Source organism: Puma concolor, unplaced genomic scaffold (genome assembly GCF_028749965.1).
Source record: "Puma concolor isolate L17-30 unplaced genomic scaffold, mPumCon1.1.hap2 unalloc_scaffold_31, whole genome shotgun sequence".
In the NCBI taxonomy this organism is placed as follows: domain Eukaryota; kingdom Metazoa; phylum Chordata; class Mammalia; order Carnivora; family Felidae; genus Puma; species Puma concolor.
The window spans coordinates 76,777-98,516 of record NW_028240238.1 but is presented as its reverse complement, the minus strand read 5'-3'; the positions used below and the strand labels follow the sequence as shown (position 1 = coordinate 98,516).

The 21,740-nt window shown below is 38.1% G+C and overlaps 1 protein-coding gene across 1 annotated transcript in view; it reads left to right on the top strand.

Moving 5' to 3' along the window:
* LOC147571282 (uncharacterized) overlaps positions 1 to 20,929 on the top strand; it is a 34,138-nt gene extending 13,209 nt beyond the window's left edge. The window contains exons 5-16 of the mRNA XM_086696453.1: positions 1,868 to 1,921; positions 3,173 to 3,277; positions 3,794 to 3,847; positions 4,984 to 5,085; positions 8,192 to 8,245; positions 10,871 to 10,975; positions 11,524 to 11,577; positions 15,646 to 15,750; positions 17,515 to 17,568; positions 18,174 to 18,278; positions 19,095 to 19,148; positions 20,672 to 20,929. Of these exons, the coding sequence (XP_086552579.1) occupies positions 1,868 to 1,921; positions 3,173 to 3,277; positions 3,794 to 3,847; positions 4,984 to 5,085; positions 8,192 to 8,245; positions 10,871 to 10,975; positions 11,524 to 11,577; positions 15,646 to 15,750; positions 17,515 to 17,568; positions 18,174 to 18,278; positions 19,095 to 19,148; positions 20,672 to 20,700 (875 nt within the window). The 3' untranslated portion in view covers positions 20,701 to 20,929. The remainder of the gene's footprint in view (positions 1 to 1,867; positions 1,922 to 3,172; positions 3,278 to 3,793; positions 3,848 to 4,983; positions 5,086 to 8,191; positions 8,246 to 10,870; positions 10,976 to 11,523; positions 11,578 to 15,645; positions 15,751 to 17,514; positions 17,569 to 18,173; positions 18,279 to 19,094; positions 19,149 to 20,671) is intronic.
* Positions 20,930 to 21,740: the final 811 nt, after the last annotated feature.

Below are 21,740 nucleotides of genomic sequence, written 5' to 3'. Positions count from 1 at the left end.
TGTTTTCTTTGCTTGCAATGGTGTATCCGTGAATGAGACTAGATATGGAACAATCAGCTTTCATAATAGAAAACTATTTTTTGTCTATTTGAGATTATGGTGGAATTTTTTTTCATATTGCTAAAAAAAGCAGAATTATGGGTGGAAATATAGCAATTATTTGAAACTATCCTCTGGTATTGCCAATGATTTCTGTTCCTTATTTTAAAATAATAATTTCAGATCAACCAACATAATGAAAATCATTGTGAGATTAAAAAGTACACATGAAATAAAATGGACATGTGGAATGATTAATCCTTTTTTCTTTAAATCAGAGTTAGAATTTTTTTTAAGTTAATTTATTTATTTTGAAAGACACAAAGAGAGCGTAAGCGGGGGCTGGGACAAAGAGGGGGGTGGACAGAGGATCCAAAATGGGCTCTGTGCTGACAGCAGCAAGCTTGATGCAGGCTTGAACTCATGAACCGTGAGATTACGACCTGAACTGAAGTCGGATGCTTAACCGACCGAGCCACCCAGGCACCCCCAGAGTTAAAATTTTTAAGTTATTGCTTATTGGTGATCTGCTCATCTGAAGAGTTACCATCAGTATTGAGCTTAAAAAGAAGTTTTGTGAAAGATTAAGGCTCAAGCATAGAGCCCCAATTATATCATTTGGGACAGAAAGACCCCATTTAGGGCAAAGCTTTTCTCATACTGTGTCTGTCAGGACGGAGATATGAATTTACTGGAGAGGGCAAGATTCAGTTGAAATGGGACCCAAGTTAAATAGCGAATTTTACACCAAATAGGTGTTATCATCTTTGTTTCTGAGAATTTCCGGTGGCCCCGTAAAACTGACACATATCTTCATGCTTTCCTGACCTCACTAATTGGTTTTACTACAGAAATAACTTTTGGAATGTTCTGCCTCAAAAGATCCAGAAGAAAAACAAGGAAGATTCTCGTTTAGCCTAGATTTAGCAACCAATGAATAAATGTATATTTATCCTGCTCACTGTTCTAATACTTGTTATTGTGTACATGTAAGTGTCACACAGCTTCTGCTAAGAGTCACTGCGTACTTCTAATACTTCAGTAAATCTTTTTGAGTTATCCAGGACCTTCATTTGTAAATTTTCCATGGTATAGGGGTTTTTAGATACTGTATACTGTAATTTATTACTTACAATCTAAAATCAGGAATTTTTCAAGTAACTTACCAACAGTGACAGTTTTTTAGGTCGTTTTTCTTTCTTGGCAAAATATAGATCTCAAAAATCATCTATTCGTGAGATATTTCTGTTCTTTACCATATTAATGTCTTTTTAAATATTAATTTGTATGAAATTCAATTTGTCTACTATGTCTACTACGAAAACTATGCAAATCATTAGAGTTGGGAAGTTAAGCTCAAAATGAATATTGCCCTCAAGCAAATCGTACGTCATGCAAATCAAGAGTAAACTGGTCTGCCTGGGTCAGTGAACATGAAAGGAAATAGTAATTAGAATCTCAGTAAAGAAAGAGATCATTTCAAAAGTCCCGTTAAAACAGTGGTGAATAAGATCCCAGTTTTAAATTTTGTTTTCCCTGGCGTGGCCCAAATCATCTTTGGTTTTCCAAAGTGTAAAGCTAAAAACAAAGTCTGATGAAAAGAGGTGACTTTTGAATCTCACACCTTTAGCGTTTTGCCATATGACAATGGATGAAAGCAGTTGTTAAAACGGGCACCTTTATAACAAGCAGAGTGATTATTTTCCATGTCCTTTTGTGCTCCTTGGGGTAGGTGGGGGATAAAAAGTAGCCAATGAATGCCATTGTGCTTCCTGTTTTGCATTTCTCAGTGAATGCCACTATGTATTTGATTTACATTTTCTTACAGTTCATGGGAAGGTTGAAATGAGAACGCACATGGATGGAATGAAACCTTTTACAGGTAAATAAGAGACTGTCACTTTTGTCCTGGAAAATATTTTGCTCACAGGGATGGATGATCAAAAACAGTTTGGGGAAGGGGGTCAAAATGCCACAAAGCTCTCTTACTATAAGTCACCTTTTTCTCAATTCTGCTTTCACTTGGTTGAGGTACCAAACTTTGACTATTTTCCAGAGTTCTAAGGAAGTTGATTCTGATAGTTCTTTCTCACTCATTGTGTTCCGGTGGAAGGATAGTTTCATGAAGCAACCCACTCACTGCTCAGCTGTTTTTGCCAATGTCGCTCAATCTTTCAATAAGAAATTACTTTTAAGTAGATCTAGAGGATACAATGTTAAGTGAAATAAATCAGCCAGAAAAAGACAAATACCGTTTGATTTCACTCATGTGGAATTTAAGAAACAAAGGAATGGGGTGCCCGGGTGGCTCAGTCAATTAAGCATCCGACTTCGACTCAGGTCACGATCTCATGGTTCATGAATTTGAGCCCCTCATTGGGCTCTGTGCTGACAGCTCTGAGCCTGGAGCTGCTTCAGCTTCTGTGTCTCCCTCTCTTTCTCTGCCCCTCCCCCACTCACGCTCTGTATTTCTCTCTCTCTCTCTCTCTCTCTCTCTCTCTCTCTCTCTCACAAATGAATAAACATTAAAAAAAATTTAAAAAACAAACAAACAAAAAAAAAAAAAAACAGAAACACAAACCAAAAAAAAACTAGACTCTGAACTATAGAGACCACATTGTTGCCAGAAGGGAGGTGGGGGAGGGGATGAGTGAAATAAATTGATGGGATTAAGAGTTCATTTGTTCATGAGCACCGATTAAGGTCTAGAGTTGTGGAATCATTATATTGTGCATTGTACACTTATTCCAGTTACATTGTAAAGCCCTGACAGGATCAAATTATTGTCATTATGAAGAAAAAAGTCACATTATTCAGAGACAAGAATAAATACAATAAATGATAGCTGAATTTATACTATTTTCATCTAGTATCTTAATTTGCTGGCCAATTATAAAACAAATTTGTTCTCAGCAGGGCAGACTTGTTCCCAGAAATAAAAGACCTTCCTTTTGTAAACACTAAGGGGTTATGTTCTATTATGTGACTTCCCCATAATTCTGTGTAGACGTGTCTCATTGTCCCCTTCCATTTCCTCAAATGGGGGGGGGGGGATGCATTATAATGAGAATGAATTTTTCACCATTTCATGGAATGATTATTCTCAGACATTAATGTTCTTGTATTTTCAAAGGAAAAAAGGTTCATGTCAGTGATCTGGAGAAAGTTCTGGGAAGCATGGGGATCGAGCTCACAGCTGAGGAGCTTAAAAAGCTGCAGGAAACTCTGCCAATTGATGGTGAGCTATACAGAAGCCACAAAGACTTTCTAGGGAACTTGGTTTTGTGGCCCGTGTGAACAATTTAAAATTTTTACCTGTCGAGGGCTTTCTGAAAAATCCTGAAATTGATTAGGAAAAGGCATTGTCATTTGGATTTAGTCTGCAGTTTACCAAACCCTTCAGCCATAGCTTTGCCATCTGAGTGTCAGGTAGTTGATCAGCCTATATCCTCAGGAAGAAAAGGAAGGAAACTGGAGGGGACGAGGAAAAGAAATAAAAGGGGAAGTGAACAGAAAAAGGAAAGGTGTGATTGTTTCAACAGAATAGTGTTTCCCTCAGCTGTCAGTCTCCTACTTGCCAGAAAATATATATATTTGTCACACTGAGACAGTTTTCTTTTCCATAACTTCTTTTTAAATTTAATACTGAGACAGAACACATGTCCCACTCAGTTACAGTTGTTTTACTGAAGTTATAAGTAAGTGGATGTTCATACCATTTCCCTTCTGACATGAATTGTTCCTTTTCCTATAGCTGCTGGAAACGTATTTCAGAATGCAATGCTGGATGGGGTGAAATCCACTCAGGGTAGGTTAAAAGCCTGATAAGAAAGGCAGAGACATCTGAAATCTTCAAGGTTCACATTTATCATTTAGACAGCGTCCTGTCTAGCTTCCTATGTATAGATCACTTAGTTACTTTCTTTCATTTTAAGTTTGTTTATTTACTTTGAGAGAGAAAGATGGTAAGTGGGGGAGTGCAGAGAGAGAGAGAGAGAGAAGGGGAATCCCAAGCAGGCCCTGCACTGACAGTGCAGAGCCGGACGCAGGGCTTGAACTCCCCGTCGCTGAGATCACGACCCGAGCTGAAATCAAGAGTCGGATGCTTAACCGACCGAGCCACCTAGGCACCCCAGTTACTTAGTTACTTTCGTCATCGTAATATTTTACGCTATCATGTCTCAATCCATCTTGCTAGGAATCCATACTCACAACCCCAAAAACCTAATCATACACAGCAAATTATGAAGAAAAGAATTACCGAATTTTTAGGGAGTTGTGTAAGGAAAGCTTGTTATGAAGGAAGATTGAAGGCACATCCATAGAAACAAAAAGTAGGTTAGGGTTGCGGGGGGCTGGGTGGAGAGGGGAGTGGGGAGTGACTACTTAATATGTATGGGCTCTCCTTTGGGGATGATGAAAATGTTTTGGAACTGGAAGTGATATTTGTACAACATTGTGAATATGTACCAAATTCCACTGAGGTGTTCACTTTAAAATGATTGATTTTATCTAAAAAAGTGCTAAGATTCTGCTTGTTTTTAAGGTTACCTTATGATCGTCACTCTGTTTTAATATTAGTTAGTTAATAAATTAGTGAGGTCCTATCATCAAAGCTCATTCCTATTCTCTCTAATATTGGTTATAATCAAATCACGTAGCCTATCCCTTCATGAGCTGTTTATAATACAGGCTTCCATTCAAGGTTTAAAGGACGAATTACTAATTCTGATTTTTCTGTTGATTATTTAATGCTCTTAGACATGTTAAATGGGAGTTCATACAGAAAAGTAATAATCACAGAAGTACATTTTCTCTTTTGTTTTTTATTGTAATAATGACAAAGTATATATATTCAGATAACAATTCGCATTCACAAATATATTTCTAATATTTTAAACTCATTTTTTTTTCATGTTTCGTTCCTGTATGTTTCCTAAGCAGGCAGAGTTAAGGTGAATACCCTGGACACTGTCCTGGAAAACTTGGGAATCAAGCTCACACAAAGGGAACACGAAGATGTGACAGAAAATCTACCACTTACCGGTGCGTGTTTCACATACTACTGTATCTTACAGGAGACTTTCTGCACTTGTACATGAGTGTGTCCATAATTAGTTTTACCTAGTATCAAAATGACATTTTTGCAAAGCTTAGAGAAGAAACTAGGCTTCTCTTCATTTCTATAAGCCCCATATCTTTAACCTCTTCTCTTTTGGATTCCAGGCATCACACACAGAACTATTATAACTACTTTCTGATCCAGTAATGAATTTACAAGGAGCAAAATGAATCTCATAGGCTGGCGAATAGAAAGGAAGGAAGAAAAATATGACTAATTTCCGTATTATTAGTATCCCTCAAATAGTTGTGTCCTAAGCCCATTAATCACTTTAACTTTTACAATTCCGTGTTACAATTCTCAGTGGACAGTGTTATCCACACTCCTATTTCCAAGTGTCATTATATGCTGAAAACTTCTAGATGTTTTTCTGCAGCCCAAATTCCTCCCCAAATATGGGTTGGGTAAAACCACATCCAGATTCCTGTTGGGTTGTATCTGCCAAATTCATTCTTGCTCAGCAAAGCCTCAGATCTTAAATTCACTATATTTAAAAATACCTACCCCAAACTATCTCCTAATTATACATTCCCTTTCTCAGCTGGTGGCACCATCATGTTCTTAGTAAAACAAATTTAAAAATTGACATTTTTCAGGGCACCTGGGTGGCTCAGTCGGTTAAGCCTCCAACTTTGGTTTAGGTCATGATCTCGCTGTCCACGAGTTCGAGTCCCGTGCTGGGCTCTGTGCTGACAGCTCAGAGCCTACAGCCTGCTTCAGATTCTGTGTGTGTCTCTCTCTCTGCCCCTCCCCCAATTGTTCGTTTTCTCTTTCTCTCTCTCTCAAAAAATAAATAAATATTAAAAAAAAACCGAATTGGTATTTTTCACTGCAACTTTTCCTTAGTGCCACATCTCATTGAATACCAAGTCCTACCAATTAGGAGTGCTGACTATTTCATACATCTGTGATCTGACCCTTGCTTTCCTTTTAGCTTTATCTTACATTATTTCCTGCTTCCACATTGCCCTATAACACTGAGGTGTCTGAACCATAGTATTGGATATAGGCAAGATTCTTATATAGTCGGCTCTCCACCCTGTTGCAAAGCAGTAGCTATAAATGGATGAATTTTAGCGGGAGCATCTCCTGATTTTATCATTTGCTGTATGTCAACCCAACTACTCTATTACAGTATGTTTACTTGTCCGTCTCACCCCAGAAACTGACTTGTTCAGAAATTATATTAAATTTATTATTAAATATATTTTAATCTTTGGTGCCTCATATGGTGCCTGAAATTTAGTAGATAATTCATAAAATTTTCTTCAATTAATATACAGATCTTCTTTGTTATTTAATGCTTATACCATGGCATCTGATTTGATTATCCAATTGTCCTTTTCCACATACTCTCCAACTCCTAGAACAAAAATACTTAGGCATATTTCACCAGCCAATTCTTGCCCATAAAATTAATCTCAAAGTTTACCTTTCCCAGAGCTCCCTGATCCATGGAATTCACTTTATTTACTCTTCCTCTTAGTTTAAAATTCATCCTATTCACACATATATTATTATACACTTAGCATATTGTATAAAAAGGGAGTGTCTTTATATCACTCTTCTTTGTTTATGAACTGTGATTTTCTTGTAAGTAGAAACCATACGTACATCATCTTATATTTAGAGGCAATAAATATTGAAGAATGAATGGAATGATGGAATAATTAGACTAAACAAATGAAAAACAGTGAAAAATACAAATAATTCAAAGTGACAGAAAGTCTTCAAGAGGAACGTCAAATATAGGCTGGCCTTCTAACACTTCATTTGAGCAGTACATAACCAAAGGGCTCCAAATCATTGGTATAAATGTTATCAAAGCAAAAAGACAATTGCCTAATCATCACTCATGCAGTTTTCTGCTTTCCAAAGAAGGTTTGGCAGAAATTATACTCATTTTGAAACAACCAGCAACATCCTGGCCAATTTCAGTGGCATACAAGGGAATACTTGTTCATACTCAGCACACGGGTGCAAACTTGGCCTTCTCTTGAACCCCCCCCTCAGAACCATCCTCATTCCAAGTTATTCCCAATAAGGCATAATATTCTTCTAAAGTTTATTGCTTTTTTTTTTATGACTCGTTACCCTTTAAAAAAAAAAATAATTCCTAGTGTTACACAAGGACTTCATGAAGCCTTAGGACATAGGAGAGCAAGTCTACACATTCAACTCATCATGTAGAATTTTTTTTTTTCAACGTTTATTTATTTTTGGGACAGAGAGAGACAGAGCATGAACGGGGGAGAGGCAGAGAGAGAGGGAGACACAGAATCGGAAACAGGCTCCAGGCTCTGAGCCATCAGCCCAGAGCCTGACGCGGGGCTCGAACTCACGGACCGTGAGATCGTGACCTGGCTGAAGTCGGACACTTAACCGACTGCGCCACCCAGGCGCCCCATAGAATTTTTATTAACCCATTAGCTTTCAGTGAACTGTTGAATCCCCTTTGTGACTAGTTATGATGTTACCACAAGTCCTTTCAGTTTGGAGACTCTCTGAAATATCTACCCGTCTTTTAGGGTTAAAGAGAAATACATACCTATCTTTACACACAAGTATATGTAGTGTTAATAGAAGAAACAGGTCACCAATTTGTGTGATCAAAAATCCCAAGATAGTTGTGATAGACACAGAAACTAGAGAAAGACAAATTGGGAAAAGGTAAGAAGACAAGAAAGGTGGTCCCCAAAGACTCCTCTGACAAATGTGGCTGAACCAAAGCTGATAAATGGCTACACAGCCAAATAAGTCACTGGGACCTTTCACCCTGCCAGTAAGATGGAGAGCAGCCTTCAAATTCAAGAGGTACATTCAAGACTCCATTTCGTCCAAGAGATAAAGACTCTCCCTCAACTAATGTGGAGTTAATTCTTTAAATCCAGGGTTTATATCCTTATAGTTGAGTCAGATAAAGCAGTGGAGCTAATGAACTTCGATCTCTTATTTCCCAATTTACCCTATTTTTTGTCTGTTTATATATGGCTCTCTGGCCTTATTACCTTATTTTGGCTTTCCTTGTAGCTAACGGGAAGGTTGAGCTCAGCACATTGATGGATGCAGTGGCCACTGTTACAGGTTAGTGAACAATTACTGTGACTCTAAGCTCCTAATTCGTACATTAAGTTATATTTTAATGCTCTATTCCAACTCTCCCATCACTACCTTTTTACTCTGCCATTTTACCATTTTATTGGGGAAGTGTTTCTACTTTAATTGTCTAAACTACGGGTTGGCAAACTCTGACCCTTGGGCCAAATCTGCTTCCGTTTGTGTAAACGATTTCATTGGAACACATCCAGCCCATTAGTTTGTGCGTTATTTATGGCTGCTTTTACCATACAAAGGTGGAGCTGAGTAGTTGTGACAGAGATCATAAGTCCTACAAAACCTAGAATATTTTCTATTGTTTATAAACTTTTATAGAAAAGTTGGCTGACTCCTAGCCTAGAGTTTAACTTCAGAGTGATCTTACATCCTAGATTGTTATGGTTTACCACTGAGGGAGATTAATTTTAACGAATTATTATTTTTTTTTTTTTTTAATTTTTTTTTTTTTCAACGTTTATTTATTTTTGGGACAGAGAGAGACAGAGCATGAACGGGGGAGGGGCAGAGAGAGAGGGAGACACAGAATCGGAAACAGGCTCCAGGCTCCGAGCCATCAGCCCAGAGCCCGACGCGGGGCTCGAACTCACGGACCGCGAGATCGTGACCTGGCTGAAGTCGGACGCTTAACCGACTGCGCCACCCAGGCGCCCCTAACGAATTATTTTTAATACCCTCTTTTACTCCAAGTAGTCCTTGTATACGTGATAAATTGTATGGAATTTTAACTTTTGATATTTACACTATATACTGAAGTGCAATGCTTGATAAAAAATTCTTGATCCTCTGAGGTTTCTTCCAAACAGTACTTTGATATGCATAATCTGAGTGTCAAGGGAAACAGACTTTCTGCAATTGTAGCCTCAAAGTACTAGCCCAGAGTACGCAGGACAGAAAGGCTGATGGACCCAGTTAAAATGTTTGAGTCACACAGTATTAAATCATTTAAAAACACACAGCAAAAAAAAAATAATAATAAAATAAAATAAAATAAAATAAAATAAAAACACACAGCAAAAATGGGGCAGAAATATGGAATACATTAACAAATTCAGGGTAGAGTGAATGGAAGGACTACACTACTTGAATCTAAGGTGTGTGATGTGCATAATAAGTTTTGTGTCTCTCTCTGTTCAGCAGCATTAGTTTTTCCTGCTGCTGATGTGGTTATAAGGACCAGAATTGAGATTCAAGCAGATGGACCACAGATGGAAAGTGCTCTAGCCTGTGACACAAACTCTTTCAGAAAGACTCAGGGTTAGGGGCACCTGGGTGGCTCAGTCAGTTGAGCATCTGACTCTTGACTTTGTATCAGGTCATGATCTCACAGTTCGTGAGATCGAGCCCCATGTCAGGCTCTGCACTGACAGCACAGAGCCTGCATGGGATTCTCTCTCTCTCTCTCTCTCTCTCTCAGTCTCTCTGCCCCCTCCCCCACTCTATCTCAAAGTAAATAAACTTAAAAAAACAAAAACAAAAACAAAAAAAGAAAGACACAAGGACAAGTACCTGTTGTTAATAGTTGTAGTTTGCCATTAAGGCCATCAAAGAGCCATAGGTTTTGTGTTCCTTGAGCAGAGGACACAGAAGACCTAAAAATGGTGTCACCAATGGATTGCCAAATTAGAGTCATTTGAACAAGTGTCATAAATCTTTACCACATCTTGAATATTTGGTGCCTCAAGCAATGTTAGAGTATCACAAATATTTAGCGCTTCTTATACATTTAGTCTAACATGTATTTAGTGAACATGTTCTCCATGTGCATGTAATGCCTCATGAGTATTAAATATTGCTCAGTTCTTTCATTCCCTTCTATCTAACTTACATACCCTTTACTTAAAAACTACTTGTCTGTACTGCAAAACATCTTTTTTTTTTTTTAATTTTTTTTTTTTCAACGTTTATTTATTTTTGGGACAGAGAGAGACAGAGCATGAACGGGGGAGGGGCAGAGAGAGAGGGAGACACAGAATCGGAAACAGGCTCCAGGCTCTGAGCCATCAGCCCAGAGCCTGACGCGGGGCTCGAACTCACGGACCGTGAGATCGTGACCTGGCTGAAGTCGGACGCTTAACCGACTGCGCCACCCAGGCGCCCCATGTACTGCAAAACATCTTAAAAGATGTAGCCCATGTTTTGTAAACTACAAACTTGAACTAATGTACTTACTTCACTTGTGTAATAGAATTAAATGTTCTCAAAGGCAAATGCACATTATGCTGAATTAACATATTAAGCAGTGAAGTAAAACCAGACACAACACTCATAATTAAGGTAATAACAGAGACACTGAATTTTAAATGTCTGTGATATTTTAAATAACTTGGAATCCCCCAAGCCACTTACATCTTGCTTAGATTGCTTTACTCAAAAAAAAAAAATTGCTTTACTCCATAATTATAGATATTGAATTTTTTGAGTAAAGGTAACAATTCTGTTTCCATGATGTCTGATGGCGCAAAGGTCTCATGCTACTTTGTTTATAGCTGTTGCATGATCTGCTGAATAGATAAATGACTTCTTTTTCTTCATATTTTGGAGATTTTAGGTCATAGTCAAACTTTTCATCGACTTACATTTCTTTCTTTGAAGGAGGAGAAGTTAATGTCAGTGATATTCAAAGTATTCTGGAGAAAATGGGGGTAGAGCTCACAGATAAGGAGTGCTCAAAACTAAAGAAATGTCTGCCAGTCAATGGTGAGTATTTAAAAAAACAATGTAGCCTTTAAGGAACTCAGACTTGTGTTTATTTTTTGAGAAGTTCTAGAATTATTTCCATTTGATAAAAACAGGATTTAGAAGGAATTATGCAGTTCCAGTTTAAGAAGTAACCCCAGCGGTGCCACTTTGTTTATAGAATCATTGGCCCCTTCAGTCACTAACCTGGTATTAAGTCAAGGAAGTGCCTATTCTAACTTTTGATTCTAGTCAGAAGGCATCCTCAAGAATAAACAGGGACATACAGGAAAGTAAAAAGAGTGAGAAAATACCAGAAAGGGAAAATGGGGACATTAAAGGGAGGCATAGGGAATTAAGATGTGTGTGTTTCAGCATAGTAGAGTGCCCATAATAACTCCCTCAGAAGCCAGGGGGCCATATTGAAAATTTTCTCTACTTGTTAACTGTTTTCTTGGTTATTTACAATTAAATTAGGCCTTTTCTGGGGGTAAATTATGATGTCTGTCTTTTCTAAATGCCTAACTTAATCTTTCATTGGTGTGGTCTGATTTCTTTCTTTCTTACAGCTGTTGGAAAGGTGTACCAAAATAGGTTGATGGATGGTGTAAAAACCCTTAAAGGTGAGTGACAGTTATAGCAAAAAAGCAGATGAATCTGAATCTGAAAAGCAGACGAGAAGCCTTTGCCACTGTGTGTGTATGTGTGTGTAAAACTACATTCATGTTTTTTCCAAAGATCTTTTCTGTATTTATTTTACGAAATGGCCTCCTGTACCATTCTTTTACCTTAAGATGGAAGCAAAAGTCCACATAAAAGTAGAACTCTTGAATAACTTCACCCTTAAGGAAATGGTAAACTAGAAAAATGTCTAATCAGCACAAGTAGGTAAAAGGAAGTTTATGTGGATAGTCATGGATTCTAAGATCATGAAGAAATGTCTTCTTTGAAAATTCATGACTATGGACCTATGTTCATGTTGGTTCCAATTCATATTTGCACTCCCTGCATGGGCCAGGAACTCACAAAAATTTAACAAAAAGTGAGGCACCTGGGTGGCTCTGTCAGTTGAGTGTGTGACTTTGGCTCAGGTCATGATCTCATGGTTTGTGGGTTTGAGCCCCATGTCACACTCTGTGCTGAGAGTGCAGAGCCTGCTTTGGATTCTCTGTCTCAGTCTCTCTCCGCACCTCCCCCACTCACACGCATGTGCGTTCTCTCTCTCTCTCAAAAGAAATAAATATTAAAAGAAAAATTTTTTAAAGTTTGCGCCAGCATTGTAGTAACTCTAGTATTCAAGAAATTCATCCTCATATCATGGTCCGAAGAATTTTCCCTGTAAAACTTTTCTTAAAATGACCTTGAAACAGAAAATTACAAAAGATGAAAAAATTTTGCCAAAAGGGAATTAAAAGCAAAAATGAACTATTGGGACCTCATCAAGATAAAAGGCTTCTGCGCTACAAAGGAAACAATCAACAAAACTAAAAGGCAACCGTCGGAATGGGAGAAGATATTTGCAAATGACATATTGGATAAAGGGCTAGTATCCGAAATCTATAAAGAACTCGCAAACTCCACATCTGAAAAACAAATAACCCAGTGAAGGAATGGGCAGAAGACATGAATAGACACTTTTCCAAAGAAGACATCCAGATAGCCAACAGACACATGAAACGATGCTCAACATCACTCATCATCAGGGAAATACAAATCAAAGCCACGCTGAGATACCACCTCACGCTGAGTGGTCAGAGTGGCTAAAATGAACAAATCAGGTGATTATAGATGCTGGCCAGGATGTGAAGAAATGGGAACCCTCTTGCACTGTTGGTGGGAATGCAAACTGGTAGAGCCGCTCTGGAAAACAGTGTGGAGGTTCCTCAAAAAATTAAAAATAGATCTACCCTATGACCCAGCAATAGCACTGTTAGGAATTTCCCCAAGGGATACAGGAGTGCTGATGCATGGGGGCACATGTACCCCAATGTTGATAGCAGTGCTTTCAACAATAGCCAAATCATGGAAAGAGCCTAACTGTCCATCAACTGATGAATGGATAAAGAAGATGTGGTTTATATATGCAATGGAATACTACTTGGCAATGAGAAAGAATGAAATCTGGCCTTTTGTAGCAACGTGGATGGAACTGGAGAGTGTTATGCGAAGTGAAATAAGTCAGGCAGAGAAAGACAGATACCATATGCTTTCACTCATATGTGGATCCTGAGAAACTTAACAGAAGGCCATGGGGGAGAGGAAGGGGGAAAAAAAAGTTAGAGAGGGAAGGAGGCAAAGCAGAAGAGACTTAAAAACTGAGACCAAACTGAGGGTTGATGGGCGTTGGGGGAGAGGGGAAAGTGGCTGATGGGCATTGAGGAGGGCACTTGTTGGGATGAGCACTGGGTGTTGCATGGAAACCAATTTGACAATAAAGTATATTTAAAAAAAATTTGCCAATATATACGATAAAAAGTGGAACGCCCAAAGACTTCCTATGACACAAATATTTTAGATAGACCATAAAATAAGTATGCTTTAAATGACTGAATTCACAAAAGGAAAATGGAAATACTCTTAAAAACTAGCACAGGAAAACATGGATTTGAAAGGAGTCAAAATTTCTAGAAATGAACTGTCTAGCCTGGAAAATTTAAAACCATAATGGTTTTATTGGCAGATGGAAATGAAGAATTAATTGGATTACTGGAATAGAACTCTGAAAAAATTGCCAAGATTCCAGCATGAAGACAAAAAAGTAACAAACAGGAAGGAGGAGTAAGAGGCCTGAGGGTCAGAGTGAAAAATCGGCCCGTTTATCCAACAGTATACAAAAGAGCTAGCAGAGACAAAGAAAGAAAATGCTAATTTGAAGACCTAACAGTTGGTAATTTTTTGTGATTGTTCAAAGACATGGATCCTAAAACACAGGGCACGTAATGAGTCCTAAAAGGTTGCTTCAGAGGTCTCTGGTTAATCAAATCGTAAGCAAGTCACAGAACACCAAAACAGAACAAAACAAAAAACCCTACGGGCAACCACAGTGCATTCTGACTACCTACAAATGAGCAATTAGACTTATAGTGGACTACAATGAGATGCCACCTTACACCCCATAGGATGGCGATTTTATAAAAAGGAACAGAAGCGCCTGCATGGCTCAGTCAGTCAGTTAAGCATCCAACTTCAGCTCAGGTCATGATCTCACAGTTCGTGAGTGTGAGACCCACATCAGGCTGTGCTTTGGATCCTCTATCCTTTCTCTGCCCCCCCCCCCCCACCACCACACCCCGCTCATGCTTTCTCCACTCCCCCCCACTCAAAAATAAACATTTAAAAAATTAAAATTTTTAAAAAGGAACAGAAAATAACAAGTGTTGGTGAAAATGTGGAGAAGTTGGAACACTTGTGCGCTGGTGGTGGAAGCGTGAAATGGTGCAGCCACTATGAAAACCAGTATGGCAGTTCCTCAAAAACTTAAAATTACTACGTGATTCGGCAATTCCATTTCTGGGCTTGTGTCTTAGTTCATTCAGGCTGCTATAATAAATTTCCAGGGACTGGATGGCTTATAAACAACAGAAGTTCATTTCTCACAGTTCTGGGGACTAGAGTCCCAAGATCAGGATGCCAGCATGGCGGGTAAGGGCCCTCCTCTGGGTTGTATTTGTACAGTGACTTCGCATTGTATCATTCCAAGGTGGAAGGGGCAAGGGATCTCTGCAGGTTATCCTTTATAAAGACACTAATCTCATTCATAAGGGCTCTGCCCTCATGACCTAATAACCTCCCAAAGGACCCATCTCTTAATACCATCAATTTGAGAATTAGGTTTTCGATATATGAATGGCAGGGGGTAGGGGGGCACACAGACATTCAGGCTTTTGTAGTGCGTATCCAAATGTGTATATCCAGCACTATTCAAAGAGCCAAGAGATGGGCTCAGTCTGTGTGTTCATCAACCTTAACATGGAAAGAAATTGTGACACAGGCTACAACATGGTGAACATTGAAGACATTTTGCTAAGTGAAATAAGCCAATCACAAAAAGACAGATACTGTACGGTTCTATTAATGTAAGATAACCTGGAGCAGTCAGATTCATAGAGACAGAGGCTGGGTGTAGGGAGGAATGAGGAGTGTTGTTTGAGGAGTACGGACTTTTAATCTGGGAAGATAGAAGGTTCTGGGATGGATAGTGGGTGATGGTTCTAAAACAAGGTGAGTATGTTCCATGCCACTGAACTCTATCCTGAAAAATGGTTAAAATGGTAAATGTATGTCATGCATATTCTACTCTATATATATTTCAATCTCACAAGATGAGAGAAATTATTAGACATTTTTGGGAAAATTTATTCAGAGGAAAGAACCATGTAAACTGTGCAGCAAACAAAAATAATACTTTCCTACTGGCAGAAGCATATGAATTTTGTTTTCTGTATTTCTGTAAATCGTCTTGAAGTTCTGCCACAGTCTTTAAAAGCTAATTATATAAATGGATTCCCACAATTACTCATTGGAGGAAATTCTAATTCCGCCTTTATTACTGACACTCTTAGATACAACTGAATATACATTCGACCTTTTTCTTTAAGGTGAAACCAATATCTATAACACACAGGAATTCATAGCTATTGTCACATTCTAAGGTTATTCAATGTTGCTTACATTCTTCTCTTTCTTCCAAGGAGGGATTGTTGATGTTGCTAACCTAGACACTGCTTTGCAAAACATGGGAATGAATCTCACAGGAATGGAAAATAGCGATTTGATAAAGAACCTACCTGTTGATGGTGAGTAAGCATATAAATTTTTGCATCACTGAATATAACTTGAGTTGTGAGCTTCTCTAAAATCATCTCTGAAGAAGTTTGTTTGCCAATAAGAAGATATTTGTAAAAACTTAGAAATGAGCTCGGAAAGAAAATAAAGTAATATTCTTTCTTGTCATTTTATTAACATATTTCATCAATCTTTTTAATTCTGGATCCAAAGGAATGCTAAAAACATAGTTCTTTGATTAGGACTACAAAAAGTGAGGGAATAGATAAATAATTAGGGGTGAAAATAGCATGAAAAACGGTCTAGAGGAGATGAATACAGAAAAAATAGGAAAATAAAAGAGAAAATGTGGGAGTCTAAACATGAGAGGCACATTCCAAAGCCGTATGATAGCACTCATTCATTTTCTCAGAGCGGTCTGCAAACACTCAGGCTATCACATACAGAATTTTGCCTTTTTCTGAAGCTACATAATATCCCACTCCTATTTCAAATTCCATGATCTAAATAAAGGCCACATTCTCAGGCAGTTCCCTTGAAGAACTAGAAACACTGAAATACAATTGAAGCTGAATGAGGGCTGAAATGCAGTGGTTCAATGAAAATATTATGCTAAGTGAAAGAAGCCAGTCACAAAAGAGCACGTATTGTATGATTCCATTTATAGGAAATGTCCAGAATAAGCAGATCTGTATGTACTACATATTAATGTTTCCATTTGGATTTTTAGAAATCTTGTCCTCATATAATATACTGACACTTAGTCCTGACACTTTCCCTGACACAGATAGATTAGTGATTGCCTAGGACTGCGGTTGGGGCTGTAGATGGGAACTGCAAATTAATGGCATGAGGCTTCTTTTTTTTTATGATGAGGTTTCTTTTGCGGAATATGAAAACGTTCCAAAATTAGATTGCAGTGGTAGTTGCAGAATTCAGTCTATATCCTAAAACTGTTCACTTGTACACTTGAAATGGATGAATTTGTTTGGTATGCAAATTATATCTCAATAAATTGTTTAAAAATGAATATTGGCCTGCTCTGTACTTTTAGAGCCAGAAGATAATAAAGAACAAAAGTGACATGAAGCTTCTATTTACATATTTGTCATCTACAAATTAGACAAAACATAATAATGTGTGCAAATGCAGTGTCTTAGTTGTTTTTGGTCTAGTAAGGAAAAATGAATCTGAGATCCTATAGAATCCCAAATTTCTATCTTTGTAATATGCTTTCATGTTAATGTCTTTAAATATTGATTTAAAAATATACAGAATCTCTACTTTTAAAATTATCTCAAGCCAATCACTGAAGTGATCATTAATTTACTCATAGGGAATAAAGGAGTAAGAAACTCTGTGTCAAAAAAAAAAAAAAAAAAAAAAAAGTCAGGAACTACTAAGTATCAGCTTATTACATAAGGAGATCAATTGTAAGAGCCAGATACAAACATTAGTATGTAGCACACAAAAATTGTAAATTCTGTTCCTTGTGCCTGATGTAAACAGTGGAGAGTTTCCCAACGTATAGGAGTCATGAAGCCGACTCTGTGGGAAATGGTGACTTAATTTTATATCTCATCCTTAACTACCAGAGGTTTAATTTTCTGTAGTTCAATGAATCAAAGCTCTAGTAATATTTTAGAACTTCTGGCTCAAGATGAATATAGGATAAAATATTGGAGTATACATATATTGCTTTCTTTTTTAAATTCCATATTGCTAATGAGTGCCGGTGTTAGATTTGTATTTGATTTACGTGGCTCTCTTAACAGATAATGGGAAGGTTGAAGTGAAAAAGTTAATGGATGCATTGAAAATGTTTTCTGGTGAGTGGCAAGTTACTATAAAATTGTACTATTTTAAAAATATCTCCTCAACTGCCCCAAACTGTTTATATGTCTTTATATTATGTCTCATTGAATACTTGTTTTCAGAGTCTTAGGCTGTATTTATTTGTACAACTTAAATTTTAAAAATACAATGACGATTCTGTGTCTTGGTAAGAAATCTGGCCCAAATGTTTTTAATAAAGCAATAATATCACTTACCTCACTAATATTCAAATAATCCCATACCTTGATAGGCATATATGAAGAGAAAAATCACATAATTTAGGATCTCCCCAGAATTCTAAGTTCCCCTGCCAAAGTTATAAATTTCCATGATTTCCATCATTCTAACTTGCTGGCCAATCTTAAAAGCAAATCTACCCTCTGCTGCATTAGATGCACACAGATCCATCACTAAGAGAGTATGCCTTTTAGGAGATTAAGGACCTGTGTTCTATTTGTGGCCTCCCTGTGATTCTGTGTAGTTGTATGTGTTTCCTTTTACTCGCTCGCTACTTCCGAGCCGAAGGTGATCATTTTTTCATTATCTGGAATCATTAGATTCCAAATTGTCACGCACTGATGTTCCTGTCTTTTGAAAGGAAAAAAGATTGATGCCAACGATCTGCTAAAGGTCCTGGGAGCCATGGGGATCGAGCTCCCTGAAAAGGAACTAGTGAGGCTGAGACAGACGGTACCTATCGACGGTGAGCCATTTAAGTCTCAGAACAGCCTTTCCGGGGACATTGGTTTTGTGGGGTCATTGTCAGCAGTTCTTTTTTTTTTTTTTTTTTTTTTTTTTAATTTTTTTTTTTTCAACGTTTATTTATTTTTGGGACAGAGAGAGACAGAGCATGAACGGGGGAGGGGCAGAGAGAGAGGGAGACACAGAATCGGAAACAGGCTCCAGGCTCCGAGCCATCAGCCCAGAGCCTGACGCGGGGCTCGAACTCCCGGACCGTGAGATCGTGACCTGGCTGAAGTCAGACGCTTAACCGACTGCGCCACCCAGGCGCCCCATTGTCAGCAGTTCTAAATTGTTGTCTCTTTGTTTCTCCTAAAAAGTACTGAAAATAATTTTTAAAACAAATTAAGTTTGCTGACGTACAGATTCAATCTGTCAACCCAGCTCTTTAACCATAACCATATTGCCATCAGAGTTGATGCAGGTTGTAATAACACTACCCAGTCACGGCCCTGAGAGGCCTGCATGATAGGAAGGAAACTGAGGGAAGTGAGACACAGGTTAAAAAAAAAAGGGGGAGGGGACACAAAGAAGTAGTGATTTTTTTTTTTTTTCCTGCACAGTATAGTCTTCCCAGCAGTCTTCTTGGTTGCTGAACACTGGGTACATTTTTGTCACAATTTTTTTCCTAAAATAATTTTTATTTGATGAGGAGATAGAACAGATTTCCTAGGGAAAGAGTAAAAAAGATTGCTCCTAGAATTACCCAGTTGCCCAAAAACTGTGTGTCCATGTTCTTTTCCTTTGGATATAAATTATGGTTTTTCTTTTCTAATAGCTGCTGGAAAGGTGTATAAGAACAGATTGTTGGATGGTGTGAAGTCTGTAAAAGGTATTTAAGAACCATGATTAGCAGAAAAGTCTGCTAAATGTCAACACAAATATCAACACAAACATCTTACCACCAGGTTTTGAGTCATGTCTACATTCCTGTATTTAGATTTTTTTATTTCATTATGTTAAGCACGTTTGCATAATCACCCATGGTATAGTATTGCAAGGGATCCATTCACTCTTGGAGAATATTTCTAAATAGCACCCCCAAAGAATCATTTGAAATCTAATTTATACAACACATAATATACAGAATATCATAGGCAGTTTTTCTGAGCGTTTGCCCAACAACAATACAAAGGATTTTGGAGTGACCTTTAATAATTTTATGGCACAAATCAAGTTATTTTCTTTTTTATTTTTATTTATTTATTTATTTATTTATTTTATTTTATTTTATTTTATTTTTAAGGCAGAGAGAGACAGAGCATGAGTGGGGATGGGGCAGAGAGAGAGAGGGAGACACAGAACTGGAAGCAGGCTCCAGGCTCTGAGCTGTGAGCACAGACCCCGACGCGGGGCTCGAACTCACAAACTGTGAGATCATGACCTGAGCCGAAGTCGGACGCCCAGCCAACTGAGCCACCCAGGCGCCCCTCAAGTTATTTTCTCTAAAACATTCTTTCCTAAAGACCAGTTAACAACAATAGCAGCAACAGCAAATGTGGAAAAGAAGCATGGTATTGTGGCCAAAATGCTTTTTTACTTCCTCTTCCTGTAGGTCCTTAGAAAAAGAGACCAGAAGGGGAAGTAGGAAGGGAAAGAGGAAAAGGGTAGAAGGTTTGCTGCTATTTAATGAGAGAAGCCTCTTGCAGGTGGCACTTGGCCTCCTGACATCCCAGATACTTGGAATAATTCCAGTCAGCAACATTCTTGGAGAATTTTGTGGTGAATGTGTTGTTCATGACAGTTTTCTCTTCGAGAGCATTGAATCCATTTTTATAGTCTTTTCATCTTTCATACACTTTTTGTATATTGCAATAGCAGAACATTGATGATCTGAATCTTGAACTATCCCTCTCAGCTGATACCTTGGCTTTGTTTTGGGGACAGACCTGCACAGTACTCTCTCTGTTTTCCCGATGGGGACAGTCCTATCATTGGTATTCTTTCGGCCCCTCTTTTAACAGATGAGTATTACTTAATACTACAAATAGTAACTTTAAACACATAATCACAGCCTGTCACCCAGTAATGCTTCAACCTCAGAATATTTTTTAAGTAGGCTAAATGCCCAATGTGGGGCCTGAACTCACGACGCCAAGATCAAGAGTCACACATTCTACTGACTAAGTCAGCCAGGCACCCCCAACCTCAGAACATTTTATCTAAGTTGTTCTTGACATCATTTTAGGTGATTTACTGAGTCAACCTTATATGCCTGTTCACTAATACAAATAAATTGTACTTTTTCTTTGTTTTTTTTATCATACTAAAATGCATGTGAGAAAAAAAATTATATATAATCTTTGGAAATCACGTAATTTTTTTTTCATGATTACTTCCTGTTTGTTTCTTAAGGAGGAATGGTTAAAGCCAATATAACCTAGACAATGTTCTGGAAAATCTGGGAATTGAACACACAGAAAAGGAACGTGAAGCTCTGGCAGAAAATCTGCCACTTAGTGGTAAGCATTGTAGATAATAATGAGCCTTAGGAGTTTACATTTATGAGCTTGTGTAAGAGAATGTATATTAACTAGTGATATTTGGTATACCAAAAGAAATTAGAAGCATTTGCAAAGATAGGGATGAACAGTCTTCATTTAAGAACAGATCACGTATTGTTTAGGGTAAACTACATTTTTATTTAAAAACAAACCTAAAATTATGTCCCGGGTAAATGCAGCAGAAGTTAAATTCTTTCCCCCGTGAAAGTCCAAGGCGAGAGTATCTTTGGGTAATGGACAGTGGCTCTTCTCCATTCAGCGATCCAGGGACCCAGGTTCCTTGCCTCTCGGATTCCTTTTTAAGGCCTTGTCATCGTTTCTGTCTAATAATGGAATGGAAAGGAGAGCATGAAGGAGAGAGAGTGCACGCGTTATTTCCGTAGCCATTCCTCTGTGGAGAACCGGTCACGTGGCTGCACCTAAATAAATGTGAGGCGGAGGTGGGGCGGTAGAGATGTAGTATCTGTCTGGGCATCCACTTCCATTTATGATTCTATGCTCTGAGAGGAAATCAGAGTATTGGTAGGTAGTTAGCTGCTTTTTGTGTTTTGTTTTGTATTCATTGACAGTTGCCTCAAATATACATGCACCATGTGATTTGAAGCCCAGGAGACCTTCCCTAAAAAGTCTCCGTGAGACTAGAACTGAAGAAGATAAAATAAAACGAAATCAAATCAAAATAAATCCATAAAGGAAAACTGTTTCCTAGTCATCTTCATTGAGGTTAACAGTATATATTTCCAGGTAACAAGCCCAACACCAGATTGCAGCAGATAGTTTTGCTTTGTCCCCAGCTGAGGACTGTTAATGCCTAAAGGAGCCTGTAACCAACCACAACTTAGACAAGCCTTGAGTTCCGCAATGGGGAAACTGGCTCGTTAACAGAAAAAAGGTGTAGTCTTGGGCTTCTTTGCTTCTCT